Consider the following 27,713-nt stretch of genomic DNA (forward strand, 5'->3'; position numbering starts at 1 on the left):
GAAGAGTGTATTTCTTTCAAGACAGGTGGTACAATGAATTTAAAGAATATATCTTTTTCCAATATATTAGTTTTAATTCTTTCGTCTGTCACTAAAAAGGGATAAATTAAAGTCATAAAAGGAGTTCCTAAAATAATTTTAGAAGGAAGATCCTTAATTAAAAGAAAGACTATCTCAAAATATATTCCATCATGGCATATATGAACAATAGGTATTTTATAATTAATTATTAGTTTTTTTCCATTGGCCTGAATTAATCTTTCAGATGATTTTTCATAATACTTTAAGGGTATTAATCTTTCTTGTATATAATCCATATCAGCACCTAAATCTGTCAAAGCAATTTCTGTCAAAGAAAACTGTTTAGTAATATCTGTATGCCATTTTTGGAGAATTACTCTGTCAATTAAACTTAAGAAATTCTGTCTATCAAATTTATTACTATTGTTTGAAACATTAATATCTATAACTTCTTTATCTGTAGGAGGATCAAAGGGGTCTATCATGGAATTAGAGAATTCTTTTACAATATTATATTCATTTATGTCCGTCGGATTTTCTTCTTTAATTTCTTGGTTTATTTTACCCTTTTCTTTCTTGTCTTTTTCTTTCTCTTTCTTACGGCATTCTGTAACATGATGTCCATATTTCCTACACCTAATGCAAGCAATAGGTATTTCTATAGAGTCTTTCAATTTTAATAAATATTCTTTTTTGTCTTTATGGTGATTCGGTAGATTGTCTATTAGTTTTATTATTATGTCTTTTTGTTTTCTTTTTCTTTTATTAATTTTAAGTGGGTTGGTTGATTTTAACTCTTTCTTTAGTTGATATATATATATATATATATATAATTTAATTGGATTTGGATTTTTTTAGTTTTTACCCCTAATAATTGACTTGCCATGAAAATTTAAAAAATTAGATGGATACGTAGTGTAAAATTGGATTCCAATTAAAATATAATTTAGATTTTAATTAAATTCAGACTCTTCGATTTTTAAACTCAATAATTCACTTTGTACAAAATTAAAAATTGGATGGGACACATAACACAAAATTAAGAGTCTAAGTGAAATATATTTGAATTTTATTTGAGGTTTAACTTTTAATATATATATATATATATATATAGATTATTAAATAAGGACAACCATTAATTGTTTGATATTATTTTTTTATTATATAATTTTACTAAATTATGAAAGTATTCTTTTCTTTTCCATACCTTGTTATTATAGTAATAAAGATGGAAATAAAAGAACTTAATATTATATTATCTTATCAATTATTAATTAGGAATTTATGCCGCATATTATATAGAAAAATTTAAAAGAAAAACTTAATTCATTAGTATTTTAAAATAATTAGTGTGTAACTCTGTGTATATGCACAAGTATAATTAAAAACAAGGATAAAGTTTAGTTATAAGATTAGTTGTAGTCTAAGGTTACAATCTTACTTAATATCTTTTTATTGGAGGTGAATTTTGACAAATCTATTATTAGATTACATCTTTATCTTGTATCCTCCATACTTGCAAAATTCTTAGAAAATTAAAGGTTAATAGCTATTTCATCAATAAATTGTTTAAATTGCAAGTTTTTTGTAGTTTAAAATTATGCATAAAATATAAACTTATAAATCATATAGTAAATAATGTCCCATTGATACAAAATTTGATATGTGTATTAAGAACGCAAATAACATACAATTTAACGGTTAAAATTTTAAAATATGTAAGGCTACAACTAATTTTGTAACTAAATTTTGTCTTGAAAACAATCATAATTACACAGTTTAAATTATACTTTTTTTTAGAGGAGGATAAAATTATACATGATATTAGCTTACACTTTTTTTCAACCATATATTTCTAAAATATTTAATGATTTTTCATTATATATATAAAATTTAGAATTTAATTGGATTTAGATTTTTTGGTTTTTGCATCTATTAATTCACATTTCACAAAAATTAAAATATTAAATGGACATGTAACGCAAAATTGGACTCCAATTGAAATCTAATTTAGAATCTAATTGGATTTGGACTCTTCAATTTTTACACTCAATAATTCACTTGGTACAAAAATTAAAAATTGGATGGGAAACGTGGTGCAAAATTGAGAATCCAATTGAAATCTAATTGGATTTTCTTTAAGTTTTAACTTTTAATATATATTAACTAGTAATTCCATGCATATGCATGAATACACTTAAAGATGTACAATAAAATGTATAATATAATTCTTATATATATAATTTAAATATTATTGATTGTCATTTTTATATTTTATTAACTCTTTAAAAAATTTTGTACGGATATTATTAGGGGTAAATGTAAATTGTCCCTTTTTTTTATTATTGTGAAGCACTTTTTATTTTTTATTTTTTTTAGACTCTTTGGTTTTTGTACTTAATAACTCACTTGAATGAATATTTATAATATGGTCCCATATTTTATTCTAAAATTAAGAAATAAAACTCTTTTAAAAATAAATAATTTAGGATACATGGTGCAAAATCAAAACTCTAATTTGGAATTTTAATTTAAGTTTCTCTTAATTTCACCTATTATTATATATATAAATTATATATATAGACTAGCTTGTAACCCCATGAATATGTATGAATATACTTAAAAGATACACGTTAAGATGCATAGTATAATAATCTTACATATATAATTGAAATATTATTGATAGTCATTCTTATATTTTTTTTAAATCTTTAAAAAGTCTTGTAAGAATATTATTAGGTAGAAAATGTAAATTGTCAATTTTTAAATATTTTTATGTTTATTAATTCTAGACTCTTTGGTTTTTGTACGTAATAACTCACTTGAATGGATATTTATGACATGGTCCCACATTTGATTCCAAAATTAAGAAATAAAACTTTTTCTAAAAATAAATAATTTAGGACATATGGCGCAAAATTGGACTTTAATTGTAGAATCTAATTGGATTTTTTCTAAGTTTTACTTATTAAAATATATATATATATATATATATATATTTGTGCCAAATGAATTTTTTTTAGTTATAAAAAAGGCTCATAAATATAAAATCATTCAAACTCTTTCTTCCTCTAATTTTATTTCTAGTGTTAAGAGTGTTCAATATATGATTATGTTTTTTTATGATTTATTTATATTAGACTCGTCGTTTTCTACTCTAAATTAACTTATTAGGCACAAAAATTAAAAAACTTTGATTAGATAGAGCACGTGCCGTAAAATTAAATTCTAATCGAAATCCAATTTTTACACTAAACTAACTAACTTGGTTCAATATTTTAAAATTTTTGATTAGATAGGACACGTTGCGCAAAATTAGACTCTAATTGAATTCCAATTTAAAATCTAATTAAAATTTGCAAATCATGATTTAAATGCGGCTTACTTTATTTAGCAATACTTCAATTATGATTTTAGCTCACGCTCTAATTTCGTTTATATAATCTAACTTGTTACTGTGTTAAATGGTTTGTGAATGGCAGCCGCGATGAATCTGAACTTGTCCAAACCATTGTTGAAGATATCTCGAAGTTTGATTTAAATCAGATGCCATTACTTGTTGCTGAAGATGTAGTTGGAATAAATTCTCGCGTAGAGGATGTTCTAAAATCTTCAAATATTGAATCAAATGATGATATTAGCATTGTAGGGATTTATGGCCTTGGTGGAGTAGGCAAAACTACAATTGCAAAAGCTATTTATGATAGAATTTCATATCGTTTCGAAGCAAAAATTTTTCTGGAGAATGTTAGAGAGAATTCAATAACAAAAGGCATAATCCACTTACAAGAGACACTTCTTTCTGAGATCTCGAGGAGTAAGAATTTGAAGGTGCATAACATATATAGTGGAACCAACATGATAATTAAAAATCTTTGCCGAAAGAGGGTTCTTATCATTCTTGATGACGTGGATAATTTGGACCAGATAAGAAAATTGCTTGGAAAATGTAATTGGTGTTCTTCTGGAAGTAGAATAAGTATGACAACAAGGGAAAAATGCTTGATAGACACTATTGGAAATGGTGTCTCAACCTATCAAGTTAAGGAATTAGATGAAAATGAATCTATTGAACTCCTTAGCAAGCATGCCTTTCGAAGCAACAAACCAAATGAAGATTATTTGGAACTTGTGAACCAAGTTATACACTATGCTAAAGGCCTTCCACTAGCTCTAGTAGTAATGGGCACTGATTTGTATGGAAGAACTAAACTTGAATGGGAAATTCTCTTAAATAAGTATAAAAATATTCTTAGTGGGGATATTCAAAAAATACTACAAATAAGTTATGATGGATTAGACCAAACTGAAAAACATATTTTCCTTGATATTGCATGTTTTTTCAAGGGATACAGTTATTATGAGGTTGTAGATATACTAGACGCTTGTGATTTATACCTAGTACTTGGTATTCAAAAACTTATTGATAAGTGTCTCTTGAATGAAGGGAAAATATTGTGGATGCATGACTTGTTACAACAAATGGGTAGGGAAATTGTTCGACAAGAATCAGAAGGAAACCCAGGACAACGTAGTAGACTATGTAATTATGAGGAGGCTCTTGATGTACTAACTGAAGACATGGTAAAGTTGTTTTGATTCATTTTCTACGTTTTTCTCACATGAAAGTCATAATCACATTTTTTTTTATCCCTTTTAATGTGGAAGAAAATTCAAAATTCTCAATGTGGTTTTTGTTTAAAATTTAATAATTATAATTTCTTTTTTGGTGATTTACTTACCCCTTTGTTCAATTTGTTCAATTAGGGATCGGATAAAATTCGAGGCATAATGTTGCGGTCACCTGAATCAAAATCAACAATGGTGCAATTAGAGGCACAAATATTTCGTAAGATGAAAAATCTGAGATTCCTAATAATTCATAATGTACATTTCCTTGAGCATGGAGGCCTTGAATATCTTTCCAATGGATTAAGATTGCTTGATTGGGATACATATCCTTTTTCTTCATTGCCATCCAGTTTTTGTCCTAAAAAACTAGTTGTGCTCCGAATGCCTCGTAACCGAATAGAGGAACCATTAAAGCAGGTATGGTCATTAGTATTTATTTGTAAATTGTCATATATTTTTAAAGTTTTTATTTTTAATTTTTAATTTTTTAATAAATACTTCTAAATTTCGATTTTTTTTTTCTTCAACAGATTCGTGCACTTGAATTCGTGACACTTATGGACTTCAGATGTTGTCCATTCATTAGGAAAACACCTGACTTATCAATGTGTCCAAACATAAAGGATTTGCTTCTTACTGGGTGTGAAAATTTAGTTGAGATTGAAAACTCCGTGGGGCGTTTTGAAAGGCTTTTAGTGGGGGAAGTATATGGGCTTCTCTTTGGCCTTCGGACCTATCAGGTGATACCATTAGGTCGTGCCAGCTGGAGTCCTGGCCACCGGTATCCTAGCTGTCAAAATCTGTCATTTGGGAATTTGATTGGGCTTAGGGAGTTGTATATTGGAACGTATGAAGAGCCATGTCATCTTCCAGCTAGCATCTATAATTTACAACATATAGAGAAACTCGTACTTGATGGCAAATTCATATTTCCAAGGGATGTGGAGATTGATAGACAGCCACTGTGCAATTCTCTGGGAGGCTTTTCCAAATATGTTTTTCCAAGCTTGAAAGACCTAACTCTTGTGTTCTTTTCTAATCAATCAGAAATGGATTTTATTTTGAATTATTGTTGCCCCGTCACATTGGAAACATTAGACGTCTTCTTATGCAAAGATGTTACCCTCCCAGAAAGCATAAGCAGATGTGAGAGATTACTTTCGCTTAGGATTCCAGCTGGGGAAATTCCTAGGCTTCCACGAAGTTTAAGATGTTTAAATGTATCAAGAACTTGGCCTACTCCGCTGAGTTTTAAATCGATCTTTCATTGGGTATCTCTCTTAAACTTATTTAGAAACAGTTTTTGTTACCTTCCAAATACTACATGACTTGATTTGCTAAGATGTAATTTGATGAATTCGTTACTTGCATGCAGTTTGGAGAATCGATAGGGGTTCCACCAAATCTACCACCATGTTTAGGTGTGACAAGCCACATGTTAATGGGTACTCCCTCATCTACTACAATATCCTGTGGAAGTGCTTTCCCATTTGGCAAGAAATGTGTCAACAATAAGTTTGCAAGTTGTTTCAACCATCAAAGGAATGGAAATTTAATATCATTCTTAATTGGTCCGGAATTTCCAACAATTGCTCTCTGTGTTGCTTTTAAGTCAAATACTCCTTTGTATTATTATTGTCATGCCATCATTTCCATCAATGGTAGTAAACAAACGACCAAAAACATACTGATTGAAAAGGCTTTGCATTATGAGGAAGTGTGGTGTTTTTCTTGTAGCTCATTGCAGGAACTATTTGAGGGCTTCAATCTTGGTGATGAGAATCTTGTTGAGATCTTCTGTGAAACCACTCCTTGTCCGCTACGTACAATGCATATTAGGAACTTATATTGTCCTAATATTGAATGGATAGGAGTCCATGTACAATGCATTTGTCCTCCACCTCAAATATCCAGTATCCTCCATGACTACTATTGTATCCAACCCCGAGGCCGTCGAATTTCAAAGAGAAATGTGCACCAACGGCTTAGACCATCTCTTCTCAAAGGTCCAAATTTTATTCTGCGTAGACTGTACAATACCCAGTACCGTAGTACCCTGTGGCCAACCCCAAGTACTTCTCTTCAACCATTACTAAAAGCAAGAAAAATCAGCAACAAAAAAAGACTCTTAGTAGCAAGGTGCCGCAAATGTTTGTGTAGAGCTCAAACCCGTTGTCGGTGTCCCAAGGAGGTTGGCTCCACATATTCAGCAGGACCAGTTTCAGTGCATTCGAGCAATTTGGAAAGTCGGATTATCTCAAGTGCTATGAATGGTGGCGGGTCATCCTCAGTTTCTAATTTAGGGCTTTTAATGGATGTGAAAAATGGGTCTGACTTGGGTTTGGAATTTGACTCAACCATTAGTGATCAGCATCCGCAGTCAAAGAAAAGGAGAACCTCTTGATCAAATTTCGAAGAAACATGGCAAGGTACTGTTATTACATTGTAACTGTTTTCCTTTGTATGTCCTTGTCCGATATCTTTTGCGGTTGTTATTACATTGAAACATTTAGAACATACCTCACTGGTTATAATTTCTTTGATTGCTTAATCATTGAGGTGCAACAATTCTGTTTTTGGTATGATTTGGATTTGTTTTCTTCAATATGGTCAATAGCTTGAAGCCAATGTATGTGGAGCACAGGAGCTCTAACTATCAGGCCATCTCCCTTTCTTTCCTCTCTACCTGAAAAGTAGGAAAAAAAAAATTAATTCGGGAATTTGATTTAATTATTTAAAAACTTACAGGTTGGCACACCCTGGAGGACCATTGATGATGAACAAGGCAGCGGCATTGTTGAAATTTATAGAAAATGTTAATGATTGGCACACCCTGGAGGATCATTGTGATTACAAAAAAGAGAAGAAGAAAAAAGTTTGTGTTTAAGATGTTTGCCTTAGAACTCATTGCTAGATCCTTTCTTTGGTGGATATTGGTGATATCATGTTGTTCAAGAATTGAATATAAGTGTGTTTTTATATGATGTCATAATTTTGCATTTCTCATTGGCATTGAAATGTTGATATTAGTATTATGCTTATATTGATCCTGCTGTGGGTAGTGATAAATTTGGTTATGCAAAAGATTTATTTATTAATTATTATTATTCTAGAAAGCATGCTTAAAACAAACAAGATAGAGTCATAAGCTACCAAACACCCCCCCACCACCCCCCACCCCATCTCTTATTATGAGTCATGTCAAACATAGATGGACTCTTTTCCCACAAGAGTTTAATATATTTTGAAGAAATTTGGCCTTTTAGCATCTCCAAAATCTATATACTAATGGCCAGTAAACCATGGTCTGCTTTGCACAAGGATCAGTAATATGTTTATAGTTTATTGTGACCTAAGCCAATTATGACATAACTAGTACCTAATGATAAAACATTTTTTGCAAACTTCTCTTTATTATGGGAAAAATTAACTTTTTTTAATCCCCCGGTTCAATAACACAAAAAAAAAAAAAAAAGGTAAAAGGAAAGTGTTATAGAGAAATGAGTACAGGGTATTTGGCTTTGCAAATTCATGATTGATTGGACTGGTCTTGATGTTCTTTTTTCCTTTCTGATTGTTTCTGGAAGTAATTGTAATTTTTTTTTTTTAATTTGTTGCTTTATTAACCAGATAAGATCTAAAGGCAGTTTGACTGATTTAAATTATATTGGTTATATTTTAGCATGTGTTGATGTGTATTTCAAGAAGTATCATCTGCTTTTAATGAATAAAAGCTAATCACCAAGTAGGTATTACAATGAATAGCCTTGTCCCAGCAAGTTAAGTGCACTCAAGTAAAGAGAACTTTGAAATGTTTTGATGAATGAATAGTTATCTCCATAATAAGATTATTGGGACCCAATAGATTTATCATTCCCGAAAGTGAATGTCTGAGAATGAGCTTGACATCAACAATGGATCATTACCTCATTGATTTGTCATGAAAACAGGTACTTGGAGGGAATAAAGTAGGTCATGGACTTGTTGTCGAAGTTTGGACTGAAATGGTCAAGATGCTCTCAGGCATAGGTATAAACATTTGAGAAGGCAATATAATGACATAAAGGTTCTTCAATAGAGTGGGTTATCTTGGGATGAAATAGGAGAAATGGTAACCACTGAGATTATGTCTAGGATTCTTATACCAAGGTGAATTGCCATTTATCCATTCTTGTATCTTTAGATTATTTTGTTGTTCTATTGCGTTACTTATATATAATACAAAAATCCAGGTGCATCCTGATGCTTGGTCTCATAGAAATTAAACTGTTCTGAGTTGTTACAAATTGCTGTTATATATGTTGAAAGGGGTTTCTAAGGGAGATGTAGAATTTTCATGCAATGCAGATTTCAACAATGAAGACCCCAATTTGATGATTGGTATATTTCTTGTTTCAGAATTGAGAGCTTCCCAAATAATTCAAAGAATATTATTGCCTGCTTATATATTCATATTTCATTGTGTTATTCCTTAACTTACTATATCAATGTTCTTTCAGTTGCATCGTGTCATTTTCTGTCGTTACTATCCAAAGTCTGATGTCATAGAACTGATAATTATGCTTATTTCTGCGTGATTAATGGAAATTCAGCTTCTGTTGGAGGGTATAACCAAGTGGTTCAAGATATTGGTTGCATGTAATGGAGCCAGTGAGATTTTCTTTTCACAAGCCTATAACAGGCTGTAGCATTTGGTGAGATTTTCCCCATATTTACTCTTTTTTAGAATTCTTCTGAAGGTGTAAAATTTCATATAACTCTCATAAGTTTCAAATCAAGATCTCATGAATAAACATACCATAATAGAACTTTCCCAAATTTCAAATATTTGTTTTTGATATATGGAAATGGCAACACCAATGGAAGGCAAAATTACTAAAGTCACTCACTGGACATTTAGGACTACGAACTGGGACAGATGATCTCTCTCTCTCTCCCTCTCTCTCAATACTACCTATTGGTTGAAAGGAGTGGTACATTCAATTTATGACTTGATAGATAATTTATGACCATCTGCATAATTATAGATGAAGGCCTTGCGAAAACTACACTAGCATAAGGTAATGTAAAAACTTTGACTAATTAGTGTTGTCATAAGTTTTAATTTCACAATAATGCAATTACTGCATTTAGAATTCCTGAAAGTGTCATATAAAAACTCTGAAATCTCCCCATTTCAAGTAATGTTGGAGATTGATTTTGTTAAACTATATGAAACAATATAACTGTTCCAATTTTGCTTTGGTGCCCTTTAGAATAAATTCTTGCATGTAATGGGAGTTATTTTGAAGTTGTATGTGAAGAGGATGACTAATATTTGCTAGTAGTGATTCTCATGGACTGTTATTATATTAACCTTGAGTTAGAGCAATTGCATAGAAGGAATAAGATTGGTCCTATATGCAATGCTCAAGCTTTGTCTTGGATGGTTGCATCATGCAGTAGAAGATTTGGCGTTATGGGTGGCAAAGATGTACTAAAAGATCAAAATTTAAGCTTAATGAAGATTACACGGAAATAAAGGATCTCCACATTTGGAATGGCTTCACTGGTGATGAAATTTGCCAAACAGTGACCACTGATGATATCTTTGTATAACTTATATCAAAGTGCAGTGCTTTCTCATCAGTAATGTTGCTAGGATAAAGGATTTTCCTTTTTCATTTCCTCTGGCTGTCATTAAAGAGTACCCCACAGCACAGATGTGCACATGCACACTTTTCCTTTTTGACATATATTTTTTCCCTTGATGAAATGATGTTAATACTGTTGTCATGAACTAAATAAAATGTTACTGGGTTACATAGGTTGTTAACACTGTCATCATGAAGTAAATAAAATGTTAGTAGGTAACGTAGGTTGTAGAACATAATTCATATTTATCAGTGAACATTGAACGGGATAATTTTTTAGTAGCTCTCATTAAAAAAAAAAACATTTTGAATGAGAGTCCAGATGGAGTTTTATACAAAGAATGGATCTGATTTGTGCTTGATTTATGGTAATGAAAGTTGGAATGATAGATCAAGTTGTTTGGACATAAAATTAGAGATCATCAATAATGCCCTTTGGATGGGGATTGATTTTAATTGGGAATATACAATATCCAGCTTGGGAGTCTCAAAATCTGCTCAGAGAAAAATAAAAATTCTACAACTTTGTAAGCCCAAACATGTTCTCAAAAAGTTCAGAGAACCATCAAGGAGTAGTTGAGGAGAGGCCATGTGTAGTCAAAACATATGTGAGTATTGAGGAGTTGGGAAGCTTGCTGGTTGGTGTAACCCTAGATGGCAGGAACTTGTAATGCACTATCTAAAGAATGTTTTACTTAAGCACTCTTTACTTATAAATTGAAAAAAAAGAAAAAAAAGAAAGATAGAAAGCTGTACGCAATTTGTCCTGATGCTCTCTATGTCTTTGGTTTATAGGTACTCAGTGCTTTTGAACAACTCAGGATTTGCAACCTCATCATGAAAGACCAGAGAGGCCTGTTAAGGGTGTGCACAGCTCCTAATAGTTGACAATTGGTGATCACTGCTAAAGGGTTTTGGCAAGCTTCTTCTGAGATGGAGAGGCGGCCGGGGTGGCATGCCAGCTTTTGTGGTCAAATCACAGGTAGGGAAAAGAAAAAGACCGCTAAGATATTTGGCAATCAAATTTTTTTTTCTGAGAGCTAAGCCTAAAGGATTTTCTTAACGTGTCCTCTTGATTGCAAGTCAGATATTGGAGGATGCAAGTGTTATTTGCTGAAGAAGAGAAGGCTACCTTGAAGATTAGAAGTGATAATGGAAGACACTTCTGACTTGCTGAAGCAGGGGATGAAAGTGTTATTTGCTGTTCATAACAGGTATTAACTGAAGCTAGGGTTCTTCGTTGACCAGCCCTTTTTGTTGTATCAATGGAAAAATAAATTTTAAAAAAATTAACTGTATGTCCATTCTAGTTAATATAGCTTTTTAGGTGGGTTTGGGCTTATGATTATAAACTTCAACCCAAGAAAATAAAAGCCACCTTTTCTCCCTTCTAACACGTTATTTGACAGTAATTTACTCAAGGTGGATTTTGACTTACGCTTTATCTATTTACACATCATTATAAACTTGGTAGAAATTTTGTTTTTAATTTTAATGTTGTCAGAAAAATCAAATACTTGAATATGAATTGGGTTTTGTTCTCCGAATCAGTTATTTACTTATGCCTCTATTCAGCACAGTGCTTCCATAGCAAAACCTCTTCAGGGTTGTACTGCTTTTTTTCCTCTTCTGAATTTGGTAGGCTTGACCGCAACACAAATTGTTTAGTTCTGTGTTGTAATCTTGCAGTGTGATTACAATAGAGAGGATTGGTTAATTGGCTTGGTTAATTGAAATACAAATGGTAGAAATCAAAATGATGCTTTTCTTTTCTCACAAAAGTTGAGAGTGTGTGTGCGCGCGCGCTTGTGTGCGCGCGCTTGTGTTTGTCTGTGTGTACAAACATATATAACTATTTATTTAGAAAGAGCTCACATTCCATTAAATAGAGCCATTTTAAAATCTTCTGTCTTATTTTAGAAAATAAATTGATCCAGAAATTGTTAAAGCCTCTGAATTAATATAAAATCTGGACCTATCAAGTAGGGGATGTTGAGTAGTGGAGGAATTAGAACGTTCAATTGTCTGTATACTTGATGCTAATGCAAGGGAAAAAAGAAGGTTCTTCTTTGACAAGGACAAGATGGAAAAAGACCAAATATGATTTTCTGGATCAAAAGCACAAAAACATTGGGTAGAATTGTTGTCTTCTATGTACGAGGGTCATGAAAATAATGCAATGTTGGTCAACATAAGAACTAGGGCAAAACACAACTAAGATACTGGCCTGCAATATGAATTGTAAAATCTAATATTTTGAATGGTTCAAGAAAAGTCAGAAGTTTTATAGTGAAGATTTTTTTTCCCATAGATTTGAGGTTTACCCAGATATTTTCTTGCTCCAGGATAAGACAAGGTTGACTTGGTGGATGGAAGAGATGCTTAGAATTGAAGAGTGTTGACACTTGGAACTTTAGAAGTAGGTAGCTGTCTCATGCACTGGATTATGTGGAACAATGTTAATTTGCTTGACAATCTTTTAAGTGTTTGTAGTCAATTAGCTCTGTCTTAAGTTGATAATAATCAACATAGCTAATTGCCAATTTGGAAGAGCTGGTAAAACAAGGGGTACATGTCAAAACATATATGAAATCGAAGGAACTGATCAACTTATTGGCGTTGAATGACATTGGGGTCTCTAGATTAGTAACCTAGTGTAGTTATTTCCGGTACTAATGTTATCTGCCTGCTTTTGTAAAACATGTATTGTAACCTATGATGATTGATAGACTAGGTTAATGAAATGAGTGTCAACATGTAAAACACTAGTTTCTTTGTTTAGCTTGATGCATATGGCCCTTCTCTAACAGAGTTTCCCAAATCCCTCCATAAAATCCCCAAAAAGAACAAGCAACAGAAAAAAGTGATAAAAGAAAAATGCTTGCAATCTCGAACTAGAACTTTATACATCATTATAACTTCTGATCTCCTTGCACTGAGAGATGCCATGAAAGTCTATGTTCATGTTCACTTATAGATAAATAATAAAAAAACAGGATACAAAATCTATTTTGAAGTTACTATTTTTTAATTTCTACAGGAATCAATTGTGAGTAGAGTTCTTCTAAAAAGGAAAGAAAATTGTGAGTGGAGTTCTTCAAATTGTGTTGGCCTGATTTTCTTAAATTGCACACAAGAGCGTCACACTCAAATATCCTTAAACCACATCTTCATAAAGGAGCAGATTCTATGCATCATCCAATATTGCTCTTTACCATCTATCCCTTTGTATAAGTTTGCAATTTGTTAATGCAAACTTATAAAAGGGATAGGTGGCAAAGAGCAATATGAGTTCATTTTTTGTGACAAAGAATACTCATGTTCCAATTGTCTTTTCTGGTGATTATAATGATTGATATAGAAATGTAATGGTGGGATACGTAGGTGATATAATGGTACATAACATAAATAATAATTTTTCCTTAAAAAAAAACATAACTAATAATTCATGTGTGTTTTGTATTTTAAGATAACAAATCATAATTTTAGTACTTTATAAATACTGTAAACAAAAAATTATTTATTTCATATTTTAATGGCAAATTTCCTTGGAAAAAAAAATTGAAATAGGTCACCAAAGACATCAGATCCTCAATTATTGTATATATGTTTTTTCAAAATGCCTATTGAATTTTGTATAATAATTTGGTTGGATATTATTTTGGTTGTATTTTTTATATTCCTAATTAGTTTTGAAACTTGAATGGACAATATAATAAACCCTGAATTGGGTTAAGTGTAAAACTTCAGAAAACACAAAAACAAAGCATCATTATTATCTTTCCCTTTTTGAAATTCTATTTTTTGTATCTTTATTGTTGGGAAAACTGGCTCCATTCCCTTCATTGTAAATTCGTTCATGGGCCACGATGGATACTGAAATTTCTACTGGGTCATGTCAACCATTTATTGGGCTATTTCACCTTCAGCCTGTATCCAAAGGAAAATTTTCAATTTCAATCCAACTTTATTAAAAGAAGAAAAAGGAAAAAAAAAAAATTGTAATTAGTATTGTCCTTTTATGAGTTTCAATGATTTTGTGATGACACCTAGATTCTATGGTAAACAGCAACTACCCTTTAACTGTATTTTTTTTTTTTTTTTTTTTTTTTTATAGTGATTACTCCTCAGTATTTATTTGTGAAAATTATTTGTAATGGATTTGGTTACGGGACAAGATGGACATTCTCAGTTCTTGTCAACTAACCCCCAACTGGCATCTATCAGCATTATAACTATGTTTTAGGCAGTTTGGAATGTATTGATTGATCAAACGTAGACATTGTGGTTGTCATTGTCACAAAAAAAAAAATTGTCAAAACTAAGTAGGATTGCCCTTTTAAGAGTACTCCTTAGATTTCAGTGAATTTGGAGGAAGTGAAGGTATTAACATTAGAGAGGCTACTTGAAATTTAAAGATTGGAAACAATCTGATACTCGCTTTCTTGAATGCAGTTCCATAAAAAGGATTTTAGAACCTTTGAATTATTGTAAAATTTGGACCTATCAAACGGAGGGTGTTGAGTTGTAGAGTAATTAGAACATCCTGTTGAGTATTAGCAGAAGGGTCTTCTTTGACCAAGGAGAACATGAACAAGGGCATTTGTGGTTCTTTGGAATCAAAGCATGAAATGTAGTGTAGAAATTTTGGGTCTTCTGTATATGAGTATTTCATGGAAGAAATACAATGTTGTTTAATGTAATAATTGAGCTAAAATATAGTTAAGGTACCTGGTGTGTCATATAAATTGAAAGCTAATTCTTAAGAAGGGTTTAAGGAGAGTCTGTATTACAGCAAATATTTTTTTCCTTGATTTTGGAGGATTAGGATTTGAAGAAAGAATTCAGCTGTAAGGTGCTTTTGAAAGGTGTACCCAAATATGCCATGCTTGACTAGTTAATGACACTTCTTCTGCTAGTGGGGCTTTGAGTTGAACAAATTATCATTTTTTTTTTTTTTAATTTTCAAATATTATTTGAGTTGTACACGTTCTTAATTCACTCTCTGCATAAGTTGTTAGCCTTAGAGCTCATTCCTAGGTCTTTTCTTTCCATTAAAACTTTTTGGACTTTGAACTAACAATTTTTTCCTCTGTTTTAGTGTGGAGTGTGGATTGTCATTATGATGGAGGAGGGGTGCTGAGGCAAGTTTCATCAGGGGAAGGTGAGGGGGAGAGAGGTTTGGTTGAAAAAGACTGCTAGATCAGAGAGGTTTCAGGAAATTTGGAGGAAGTGAAACCTGGTTTTGGTCCTGTTGAGCTCTTGGAATGGTATGTTTGAGATGTGACTTTTGTTTTTGTTTGAATGTTTTTAGAGTTTATGTATATATCTGGTGCTCTATGTGTTCTACTGCTTTATTTCTATGAGAATGAGCTTAATTTAGTAATGATGTGTCGTTTGGAAACTGGCTTTGGGGAATTAGATGGGAGTTACATGATTATATTACTTTACTTGGTAACCCAGCTATTGAAGTGGAAAAAAGTTTGGAGATGGAGTCTATGTTAAATGAGATATTGCTAAATATATTCAATCGTTACAAACTCGACAGTCTGATTCCCTCTCTCTCTTTCACACACACTAACACACACACACACACACCCACACATGCATACATGTACGTATTTCTATGTATATCTGCCTTTTTGTTTTGGTATATTGGTGAATGTTATTTTCTTAAAGGCAGTTCCATAATAAGGCTTTTAAAACCTCTGAATTATTGTAAAATTAAGACTATCAAATGCAGGATGTTGAGTAGTAGAGAAATTAGGAACATCAAGTTGACTATGTAAATGATGCTAATGCAGGGGAAAAAAAGAAGGTTCTTCTTTGACCAAAGAAAATATGAACAAGGGCATATGTGATTCTTTGGAGCCAAAGCATGAAAGATAATTCAATTTTTAGGTTTCTCTGTATACGAGGGTCATGGAAACAGCACCATGTTGTTCAATATATTATTTGAGGTAAAACATCGTTAAAGTACCTGGTGTGCAATATAAATCGAAGGCTTATTCTTTAGATGGGTTCAAGAAGAGGCAGTTCTATATGAAAATATTTTTCTTAATTTTTGAGATTTAGGGTCTGAAGAAAGAATGCAGCTGTAAGGTGATTTTGAGAGGTGTACCTTGATATTTTCTTGCTCCTAGATATGCCAAGCTTGACTAAGTAGATAGAATAAACGTTAATAAGAGAATTTTCACTTGAAAATATTAGTAGGCCCCATGCACTGGATCATGTGGAACATTGTTAATTTGCTCTGATGCTGATTCAGCGGAACTATTTCTGAATTTTGGATTTTTGTGTACTGAGTCTATGAAAATTGGAATGACATTATGAAGAAGTGTGGAAGGCATTGTGAATGATCAACAAAGCTAGATGCCCATTTGGAACTGCTGGTAGAATACGTGAATGCATCAAATAAACTTCTAGAAATGGTTCTAAAGTGCTTGGTCAATGTATTGGCCTTGAAATGTCAGTGGGGTCTCCTGATTAGTAAATTCGTTTACTTTGTCTGAGTCATTAAATTTTATTACGTGCCTGCTTTTAAGTTTGTATATTCCTTGTGGTGATGTATAGACTTATATTAATGAAATGAAAGTTAACAAAACAATAATTTTTTTAAAATTTTATTTTATTATCTTGATATATTTCACCCTCAGCTAACAATCCCTTCCAAATTCCGTCCTAATATTCCCCAAATCAAGCAAGCAACAGAAAAGTGATAAGGAAAATGCTAGCAATTGGAACTGTAACTTTATACATTATTTGTACTTCTCTTCTAATCTCCTTGCATAATAGGGACATACCATGAAACTCATGTTCAGGTTCAGAATGTTTTATATTTAGAGGAATCAACTGCAAGTAGCTTTCTTAAAATGATTTTGCTAATTTTTTCTTTAAATTGCATATTCAGATCGTAAAACTTTGGGAGCTTCTTTCCTCATTTCTTTTAAAGCTCACAATTCCTCAAGCTGCACCTTTAGAATGAAGCAAATTATTTATATCAGCCAATATTGCTCTTTGGCCCCTATCCCTTCCATATTCTTGCAAATCATTTGATCATCCTTTAATGCACCTGTTTTCCTCTCTGATCTAGGGTAGTCTTTTGCCAGCTCCTCTTGAAGTTGTTCACTTTAGCCCCAAAAAACTGATCAGATGCTTGTACTATTCATAGCATGTGTTATGAGTTTTTTATGGGCAAATTGGAACAGGCTTTTTGTTGCTGATATGACCATTGCAAAAGCAGGTCAGCCAACAGTGGCCATGGCTAGCCGCTTTGCTGAGCCAATGCTTGGCATGCTTGTTGGGCATGGAACAGCTTTGATAATACAAAAACCAATGTTTCTCCAAATGCTTATGGGAATGGTGACTGCATTGTCTTCCTGTTATTGAGCTTGATGGGGTCTGTACTGATTTCGAGTTCAATGTTTATCCAAAGCAAACAATGGCCGTTGCCAAAGCAGGTCTAAATCTGTATTTTGTTTATACCAAAAAAGTCATAGGTAGAAGGTTGAATATGTAAGACTGGAAGTGGGCTTAAGGAAGAAGATGTGTATTGGTTAGTCTACAGATAAGATAACTACAGCACATTAGCTCCACTAAATAACTACAGACTATATAACCACATCAAGCGGGAAAGATTATCAACATGAGTTGAAGATCGCAAGCGATATAAAGAGTGTAAACTATTCATAAAATATAAAAATAAAGTGTATAAACATATTCTTTTCATTTGTTTGTAGGGCTGGGCATTAAGTGGGAAAGGCTTTTATACAGATAAATATGTGCTTAAAGTTCCATGCATCAAATCAAGATGTAGTTGCTTTGTTTCTGCTGGAAGTTGAAAATAAATCTTATTCTTCTGCACTGTCAATGTGTGTTGCAGGAAGTTTAATAAAAAAGAACTGAATTTACCCATTTCATGTAATGTTTTAATTTAATGTATTTGTTAAATAATATGAAGAAATATTATTATTTCATTTTTTCTTTGTAACATATGCCTCTAGAACAAATTCTCTCATGTAATGGCAGTTCAGTTTTGAAGTTATAGGTGAAGAGGATTACCAGTCCCCTGCTAATAATGATCCTTGAGGATAAATTGGACAAGGGAAATGGATCGTTCATTTATTGATCTTATGTTAGAACAGTTGCATAGAGGGAATAAGATTGGTCATAGATACAATGCTCAAGCTTGGACCCGGATGCATGAATGCATCATTCAAAAAAAAAAAAAAGAAGTGAACTCCTTTGTGACAAACAGATATTCTCAATTAAGATCAATATTGGAATTAAATTAAGTATTTCTAAAAGATCAATATTGGAGCTTGATGAAAGAGTATACTAATATTACAGATATTCTCAATTATAATGGCTTTGCTTGGAATTAAATTTCGCAAACAGTGATAGTTGATGATGACGATGTTTGAGAAGCTTATATCAAGGTGCTATTTTTTCTCTTTAGTAATGTTGCTAGGTTAAAGGGTTTTACCATTTCATTTCGCACTGAGCACGCCATAGTATGGTAAACAAGTGTGCACACACACGTACACATTTGTATAGTTGAGCCAAAGACTATAGGCTATAGCTCAATATAATGTGGTTGAGCCAATGTTTGACTGACATGCCTGTTGGGCTTGGAGTTGGAACAACTTTAGCGATACAGAACAACCAATATTTATGGAAATGATTATGGGAATGGTGACTGCATTTGTTTTCTTGGTATTGAGCCTGATGGGGTCTGTAGTACTGAGTGAGATGCGACAATGTGAATATAAGCATTAACTTGTTGAAGATAGATCATCCAGCATCCTCAACTCTCACTCCGATCTCAGCGAAGAAAGGCGGCGGCAAAACGCTATCGTTTTATTCCAGATATCCTCACTTAAATGAAACGACGTCGGTCAACTTTTAACGAATAAGAGAAAAAAGTGCACAACGGTGCCGTTTTGCTTTATGCGATACACGCCAAAGTAAGAAACGAGTTTAATTTTCTGTTATAATGAAGTCTGATTATTTATCGTTGTCTGTGTAGAGGTTGAGTTGCTTTTTTTTTCTGTTACAGCTATTTTCTTCCCCTACTTCATTTTTTCCCTTTTCTTTCTTATTCTACTCTATATATAGAGCAGAGGTGTAACTTATTGAGTATTGACTGTACATTTACTCTCTCATTTTATATCTCATTCAATGAAATAGAGTAGTTCTATTTGGCGAGTGTTTCACTGAGTGAGGTGCGAACAAAGAAACAAAGAAAGCAGAGAGAAATTGATTGAGAGGAAAAACCAGAAAAGAAAGTTCTAGTATTTCTGCAATATAACCCGCACACTACATCGCTGAGCTGTGCGCTTATATACCTAATCAGAGAGAGAAAGAGAGAGAGCGTAAATCATGGAGGTTGTTATAACAGATTAACCACCACTAATCAGTGTGAATATAACTGCATTTAGGCCTAAATAACTGACTTAACCAAACACTGCGTTTTGCATTTAGTCATAAACAACCTAAGGTAAAACGACAGTGTTTTGAGTTTTAGTGATATGGTGTGTATGGCTTCTTCTCACTACGACACCGTTTTCATCTTGCCTTTTGCAAGTCTGAGAGCATCTGAAGGTTCTTCGTCTTCATCACAAGAAATGACTTCATCCTCTGCTATCTTATGCTCTTCAAGGTGATAAGAATTTGATAAAAATATATATTAATCAAACAAAATAAATAAATAATGTGTATAAACTTTTTTATTGTTTTTTTATTTTTTAAAAAGAGTTTCAATAATGATTGCTTTCTATTATTATATTAAGACAACAATTAGTTTTTTGTGTAGACGATGATCAAATCTCAAAAGTCAAATCTTTTCTTGTCTTAGTGGGAAAAAATTATTAATTATCTATTTAAAAAGAAATATTATTATTAATATAACATATCAAAACATCAGTTGGGGTGGCAACCCCGTTCCCTTCATTGTACTTACTAATCAGAAATTTTTTGTTATTCTCAAAACATCATTCACCATAAGGTTGAATTAGTTAGTCTAAAAGGGCCCTAGGTTAAGCGTGAGGAAATTTCTTAAAATATTTTACAGATTTAAAAAAAAAAAAAAAATTTATTGGTTTTATACATAAACATCCAAGATCCCGCAATGTGAAAAGAAAAAAGGAAAAAGGAAAAAAAATATTTAGTTGCTTTTTCATTCACACAAACTACTAGGAAATTGCTATCTATATTAGTTTATAAACTGTATATCCAATCCATCCTCTTTTATTGAAGTTGACATGCGTGTCCAGGTGTAACTTGCGTATTGACTTTCCTCACCCAAACAACTGAAGACTCCTTATGATCCATTTGGATTGAGGGGGAATGAGGGGGAGTAGAGTAGATTTGGCCCAAAAGTAGACAATTTTTAGTCAATTCTACTCTACTCTACTCCCCTCCACCCCTCCTCTTTCCTTCCTCAATCCAAACAGGCCCTAGGGTCTCTTCCAAATCCCATTTCATCAATATCTTTCTTTTTTTGCTGTTCTCAACCATCTACACCTAAATCTTCATGGCTCTTGTCACTCAAGCCTCATCTCCTCCTTCACCCATCAACCCAAGAACTTTGATATCTTCTTATGTTTCAGAGGTGAAGATACTCGTCTTGGTTTTATAGGCCATTTGTATAATGCTTTGAGTCAATAGGGTATTAACACCTTTATTGATGATAACCTTCAAAGGGGAGAAGAAATTTCTACGGGACTTATCAAAATCATTGAAAGTTCAAGGATTTTGATAATTGTATTCTCTGAAAACTATGCATCCTTCACATGATGCTTGGATGAACTTGCCAAGATTGTTGAGTGTAAGAAGAATGACCAATTAGTGTGACCGGTTTTTTACAACATAGATCCATCAGAAGTTCGTAATCAAAAAGGAAAGTTTGGAGATGCATTATCGAAACATGAAGAAAAATTAAAGGATAACAAGAAGGTGCAACGTTGGAGGGAAGCTTTACATGAAGCTGCCAATATATCCAGTTGGCATTATAAGCATGAGTATGGTCCTATATTTAACTAGTCGCTAACCCGTGCAATGCACGGGCTAGTTGTGAAAATATATAATTATAGATAATTGATGGTTAATAAGTATGAATAAATAAAAAATGAAATTGGACTATTTGTAAAAAAATAGCTTACCTAATTTAGTTAGAATTTTTTTACATAACCTCAATCCTAATTTGTTCAAAATTTATTTTGTTTTGGATCCCTTTATTAAATTATAAATAGTTCTAATTAACATAGTTGAAAACTATATGTAGCTCTTTTTTTTTTTTTTTTTTTTTTTTTTTCCTTTTTTCTTTTTTTTTTTTGATACCATAGAAAACAGTTACAGGACACAAGTTATATAACATAAGATTTGGAGAGATCCAACAATAATTGGGTCGAATAATGAATAGCTAGAGAATTGAAGCTACTTCTAACACATTACATATGATAGTTTTTGGTACAAAAATGGTGTGAAAAGTTAAACCTTATTAAGTTAAGAAATGCAAGATTGTCATCATAGGTTGTTCCTGCAATCTTGGTTAACTTCTTCCATTGCAAACCTGTTCAATCCTTTTGCAATTGCTTACAAACAAAATTAGTCTAAATCCAAGGTCTCTAGCTTTTATTGCAACCTCCACGATTGCATCCTGAAATGCTGTTGGGTAAGATGTTGATAGACTGCTAGGCTCCCCCACTAATATTAGATCTCCCTTCAAGTCCTTTGCTTCATATGCATGGCCACTCTCTTTCAATTTCCTTTTCCTTCAGCAAACTACTTTGATAATGAGTTGCCAATCCCTATTGGAGACATCTTTATGAGTTGGTATGCTGTGATCTTGATATTAGGATTGTCCATTTCTAAAGGCCTCCTGGTATCTGCATAAAAGAGATTTGGCAGTGAGTGAGAACAACATTTATCAGATTTGGGGTCTTCCCATCATGAACCACTTGATTTCTATGGTTCCATAAGGACCATAGAATGGTAAAAAGAGATTGAAGATATAGGTTCTTCTCCTGATTGACTATATGTAACTATAAAAAGTAAAATTTTAAAATATAGATTAGAATAACAATGTAGAAAAATAGCTTTTCAAATGGTTATCTGTAGGAAATCCTAAGGGATGCAAATTAAATTACAATTAGCAACTTGCCCCGTCGTCACTAAGGGATACAAATATTGAGAAGATTGTTTTTTGTTAAAACTTTGAAAACAGCTTACATTGATAATATGAGACAGAAATAATTCAATAACCTACAACAGAACATTAATTATTCAATAACTGAAAATATACTTGCATTTTGTTTATAGAAAAAAAAAATAATAATAATAAAAAGAAGGAAAAGAAGAACAATTATGAAAAATTTCAATTTATAATATATTAATGATAAATTCAAAAAATAAAAAATAAAAACTTTTGAGACACTGAACCATGATCACAAAGTATTGGGACTAGACCATGATTTCTCTCTAGCACAACAAATTCATAGGAGTCACATAAGAGGAAATCAAGAATGAACATGGTGGCTTAGCATTTAAGAGAACATGTATAAGAGATATTAGCAAATTAATTTTTACTAAATTGGAATTGAAAATTACAGGAGAAACATTAGTATATACATAAAGTACAATATTGCAAATAGAACTCAATTTAGAAATTGCTTTTGGCTCAAGTGACAATTTGCCAAAAAGAATAACTTGCCTTGATTCACTCTATCAGCCATATCTTCAGTTGAATAACATACTACATATCCTTGTCTTTCTCTATTAATATTTTTATGTGACTATGCATTTGTAGCAATTGTAATACTTCAAATTCAAAATATATATGATAAATCATTGTTAGATACTTCTGCAACCTAAAACCATGTTATCACCCAACTAACCTAACATTCTAAATCCATCATTAATAGAATTAATGATTGGTCAACCAACTGCAAAGGGGGAGGTTTCTCAACAAACAACAAAAACCTGCAAAGAATGAGAGATTATTATCAAAAGCAAATACATGTTGGCCCAATTTCTAAAATGGGATGCTCAATTTATTCGTAATCTTCATCTCAATTGAACATAGATCATAATTTTCTCGAACACCTGAAAAATGTATTGATTAGTAAACACAAATTGACTAATGGAATTGTAATGATTCATTTATAATAATTTTCAGCCTCCTTGAAGCTTCCAATATACATAATACATCCTCTATGGAAAAATGCACTTACTAATATATTCTTATTAATCTGTCAATATGATTATCTTCTCAAAAATTTAAAATATACACCCAAAGAATTCATACCTCAAAAATGTACTTTTCTGAACCTTCAATCCAAGTGACACAAATGCACCAACAATTATATAAGATTTAATCCAATAATTAGCATGCATTCATATATATGAAAGCTATGAATCAGTGCTTTACTGAAATAGAAAACTATCAATATCATATCCAATATTGTTTATTTGTAAGAAAGACAAACAATTTAATAAAAAATAAATAACAGTAAAATTGGAATATGGGATGGGAGAGTAAGAATTTCTATAAGACTTAGAATGTGCAATAGTGTAAGTGTCCAATCATATTATACTCAAATGTAAAAATTGCCTACTCATTATCCATTTATATGAGGAGAAAGAGCCCATTGTCAGAAGAGTGGAAAGTACTATAGAAGTAGACATCTATCTCAATTTGATAGGAAAACACAAACTTGAGATTCACCTTTCAATCAAAAATATGAATATAAACGAAATATATAAATGTATGTATACTGGAGTTCATCTAACCACTGGTTGACATGGTCATACTATCTATTTCCCTGTATATATTTTTTTTTTCTTGGAACCTAAGCCACTGCATTAACTTGGATCATTCCCATGTTATACTTTTCAAACTTTCTTTTTGATAGTAATACAATTTCTACCTTTTCAATCAAATAAATAATAATAATAATAAATTGAAACTGAATTTAACTCCCAACTATTAAAACAAATTAAAATAGAGACTCACTTAAATAGCAAGTTCCATACAATTACACACCATATGAATTTATTTCTATTTTTTTCAAAGAGAATCCACATTGGTTTTTCCATTGACATTATTTAGAAACACCCTACCCTGTGGTCAAGTTTGAGAGTTCCCCTAAAGTATTTCAAATTATTACCATTCTTCTACATCTTAGCAAATAATTTTAATTTTATTAGAAAGGGAAAAGAGAGGAAAAATTAAAAGATGTATGCACTCCCATTTCAAAGAATACAAATCAAAGGGAAATGAGTTTTTTTTTTTTTTTTGATAATTCAAAGGGAAATAGAGTTGGCTCACTACACCTTGGTTACTCTATGGTAATGAAAACATCATAAAACTACAAACCTGGAGCTTGAGCTCTGACATTAAAAAACTTGAGCATTTTGGCATAACTTCTACTTCTAAAAACTTAAATACTATTGGTGGTAGACTAAAATAAAAATTTATGATGTGAACTTTACATTAGAATCTCTGTTTCCCCAAAAGAATATACATCTTTTCTAAGCACAACTCATTTTGGCATAAAAGTAAACCAAAATCAAGTGAACAAATAAGAAGTTCTCAAAGCTTTAAATCAAGGCAGTTAAAAAATAAAAACAGAGTTCAGAAAATATCATGTCCTGAATCATTTCATTAAGCAAAACATTGAAGCCAACCACACAAACACAGAAACCTAGTCACAGAATACAAAACCGACAGAACAATATGAAACACATAACATTAATTTCAGAAAAACTTAAATACATACATACACACAAACATAACATAAATATACATACAGATCAAATGGACTCAAAAGCAAAATCAACTCAACAGATCAAATGAGTAGTGAAGACCAAACATTTCATCGAAAAAAATCCAACAAAAAAAAAAAAGATCAATCAAAATCAAGCAGATCAGTAACTGAACAAAATTTACAAAACCCTAGTTAAATTTCTAGTCCACTGAAAATCCATAGTGATTTTACTCAAATAAAAAAAAAATCAGCTTTATGTGATTTTGATTGAAAATCTCAAAAAATAAGAAATAGAAGAAGAAGAAAACGAACCCTAATTTTCTGAAACAAAGTTCTAATTCAACCATCTGATGTAATCTGTATATTTTTTAATGAAAAAAAGTAGAAAATTTCAGATCCAACGTGAAATTGTATAGATTACCTGAAAATACACTGAAATCGGCGAAGAGCGAGCAAAGCAAGAGCGAATGAGTGAATGGGGATGGCTTGTACGGGAGAGGTTTGAGGTATAAAGAGAGAAAGGGGAAACGGCAGGACCCAAGACAAAGCGGGGGGGGGGGAGAGAGAGAGAGAGAGAGAGAGAGCTTAAAGGTTAGGGTTTTGGGTTTTAAGAATGCATATAGGTTAGAGAGAGTCATCAGTCGCATAAAAGATTGGGAAAAAAAAATTTCATTAAGCAAAACATTGAAGCCAACCACACAAACACAGAAACCTAGTCACAGAATACAAAACCGACAGAACAATATGAAACACATAGCATTAATTTTAGCGAAACTTAAATACATACATACACACAAACAGAACATAAATATACATACAGATCAAATGGACTCAAAATCAAAATCAACTCAACAGATCAAATGAGTAGTGAAGACCAAACGTTTCATAAAAAAAAAAATCCAAAAAAAAAAAAATGATCAAATCAAAGTCAAGCAGATTAGTAACTGAACAAAATTTACAAAACCCTAGTTAAATTTCTAGTCCACTGAAAATCCATAGTGATTTTACTCAAATAAAAAAAAAAAAAAAATCAGCTTTATGCGATTTTGATCAAAAATCTAAAAAAATAAGAAATAGAAGAAGAAGAAAACGAACCCTAATTTTCTGAAACAAAGTTCTAATTCAACCATCTGATGCAATCTGTATATTTTTTAATGAAAAAAAGCAGAAAATTTCAGATCCAATGTCAAATTGTATAGATTACCTGAAACTGAAATCGGCGAAGAGCGAGCAAAGCAAGAGCGAATGAGTGAATGGGGATGGCTTGTAAGGGAGAGGTTTGAGGTATAAAGAGAGAAAGGGGAAATGGTAGGACCCAAGATAAAGCGGAGAGAGAGAGAGAGAGAGAGAGAGAGAGAGAGAGAGAGAGAGAGAGAGAGAGAGAGAGAGAGAGAGAGAGAGAGAGCTCAAAGGTTAGGGTTTTGGGTTTTAAGAATGCATATAGGTTAGAGAGAGTCATCAGTCACATAAAAGATTGGGAAAAAAAATCGAAATTTAAAAAATAGAAAAAATTAATTAATTAATTAAATGTTGACGTGGAAAAATGTGGGAGTTTCAAAAGTTTCGGTTATATATATATATATATATATATATATAGATGACTACTTTTATGCACCTAACAAGTTTATGCTCTTACAAGTTCTAATGGTTTTTCTGATTAAAAAAAAAAAGTTCTAATGAGATAACAAAATATTAAAAAAAAAAGTTGTAATAAGCATGAGTATGTTCCTATATTTAGTGACTACTATGGATTTTTTTGGTCATATTTTCTACTAAGGAAATTATCTATCGGTCAATAGTAAAAATAAGATAACAAAATGGGATAATTACACATAACCCACTTGTGGTTAGGGCGAAAATCACTTTGCCTACCCGTGGTTTGAAAAGTATCACTTAACCCACCTATGGTATGTTTCCGTCAATCTCTGTAACCCACCTCAAGCCCAGCCGTTACAAAAACACCTCTTAACACCAAAACACAACATAATGCGAATCAAAACACCCAAAACTCAGAAACTTTTCAAGAGAGAGACTTGTGGTGAGATCAACGTGTTCTTCGTGGTTTTTATATCTCTTTTTCAGCCTGTCCTGGCCCGGTGGTTTCATCTCATCACGGTGGTTACAAATTTTCTCGCCATTAATGAGTTGTGGCTCTCCATTTGGTGGTTTTGTGTCACCATTTGTGGGTTTTGTTGGTTTTTGCATTTGGGTGTGCTTTATTTTTTTTGGCAGAAATCACGATGGCCAGTGGTTATGGGTTCACAATAGAGAGAAAAGAAAGAAAGATAGAAGTTTTCCCCATTGCCTCCCTCAACCCTTTGGCTAACTCCTCGAATTTATAAATATATAAAAAAAAAAAAAAAAAGAAGAAGAAGATTGGAAACCAAAAAGCATAACATAAACTACATTTGGGAACCATTAACAACATAAACTGCTGCCAGCACCACCATCACCACCACCACTACCTTCACCTCTCCCACCAGAACCTCCATAGCCACCCGACCCACCATTTGAAACTGTAGAAACTAGAAAATGATCAAAACCCAGTTACCACTTTTTGATTTTGTTTCTCTTGCATTTTTGCTTTATTTTTTGTTTTGGGAGGAGAGAGACATAAAGTTTGAGCCACCGTGACGACATGAAACCACCGGGCCGGGAA

At 32.2% G+C, this 27,713-nt stretch overlaps 2 protein-coding genes across 11 annotated transcripts; both read left to right on the forward strand.

The window, feature by feature from the left end:
- The first annotated feature begins 638 nt into the window (after positions 1–638).
- Positions 639–5,664, forward strand: LOC115980156 (disease resistance-like protein DSC1). Its single transcript, XM_031102437.1, has 5 exons — positions 639–673; positions 3,504–4,605; positions 4,789–5,070; positions 5,184–5,393; positions 5,554–5,664. The coding sequence occupies exons 1-5, from the start codon at positions 639–641 to the stop codon at positions 5,662–5,664; spliced, it is 1,740 nt and encodes a 579-aa protein (XP_030958297.1).
- On the forward strand, positions 5,434–16,903 carry LOC115981792. 10 transcript variants are annotated; one of them, XM_031104149.1, is made up of 9 exons: positions 5,434–5,924; positions 6,029–7,082; positions 7,402–8,802; positions 8,886–9,033; positions 9,246–9,347; positions 11,082–11,268; positions 11,374–11,500; positions 15,388–16,246; positions 16,622–16,903. In XM_031104149.1, the coding sequence occupies exons 1-2, from the start codon at positions 5,703–5,705 to the stop codon at positions 7,055–7,057; spliced, it is 1,251 nt and encodes a 416-aa protein (XP_030960009.1). In that variant the 5' UTR covers positions 5,434–5,702; the 3' UTR covers positions 7,058–7,082; positions 7,402–8,802; positions 8,886–9,033; positions 9,246–9,347; positions 11,082–11,268; positions 11,374–11,500; positions 15,388–16,246; positions 16,622–16,903. The 10 variants fall into 10 exon arrangements, with proteins under 10 accessions (XP_030960009.1, XP_030960010.1, XP_030960007.1 ...); XM_031104150.1 differs by having other exon boundaries at positions 15,388–15,556; positions 16,091–16,903; XM_031104147.1 differs by having other exon boundaries at positions 15,388–16,903.
- Positions 16,904–27,713: the final 10,810 nt, after the last annotated feature.

This window comes from Quercus lobata, chromosome 3 (genome assembly GCF_001633185.2).
Source record: "Quercus lobata isolate SW786 chromosome 3, ValleyOak3.0 Primary Assembly, whole genome shotgun sequence".
Taxonomy (NCBI): Eukaryota; Viridiplantae; Streptophyta; class Magnoliopsida; order Fagales; family Fagaceae; genus Quercus; species Quercus lobata.

What these genes read in the sequence shown, in the direction of transcription:
- LOC115980156 (XM_031102437.1), top strand. Translation starts at nt 639, where the DNA reads ATGTCCATATTTCCTACACCTAATGCAAGCAATAG. An exon ending in ATGTACTAACTGAAGACATG is followed by an intron (nt 4,606 to 4,788) that starts GTAAAGTTGTTT and finishes TTGTTCAATTAG; the next exon opens with GGATCGGATAAAATTCGAGG. An exon ending in TAGAGGAACCATTAAAGCAG is followed by an intron (nt 5,071 to 5,183) that starts GTATGGTCATTA and finishes TTTCTTCAACAG; the next exon opens with ATTCGTGCACTTGAATTCGT.
- LOC115981792 (XM_031104147.1), top strand. Translation starts at nt 5,703, where the DNA reads ATGGATTTTATTTTGAATTATTGTTGCCCCGTCACATTGGAAACATTA. An exon ending in TTAAATCGATCTTTCATTGG is followed by an intron (nt 5,925 to 6,028) that starts GTATCTCTCTTA and finishes ACTTGCATGCAG; the next exon opens with TTTGGAGAATCGATAGGGGT.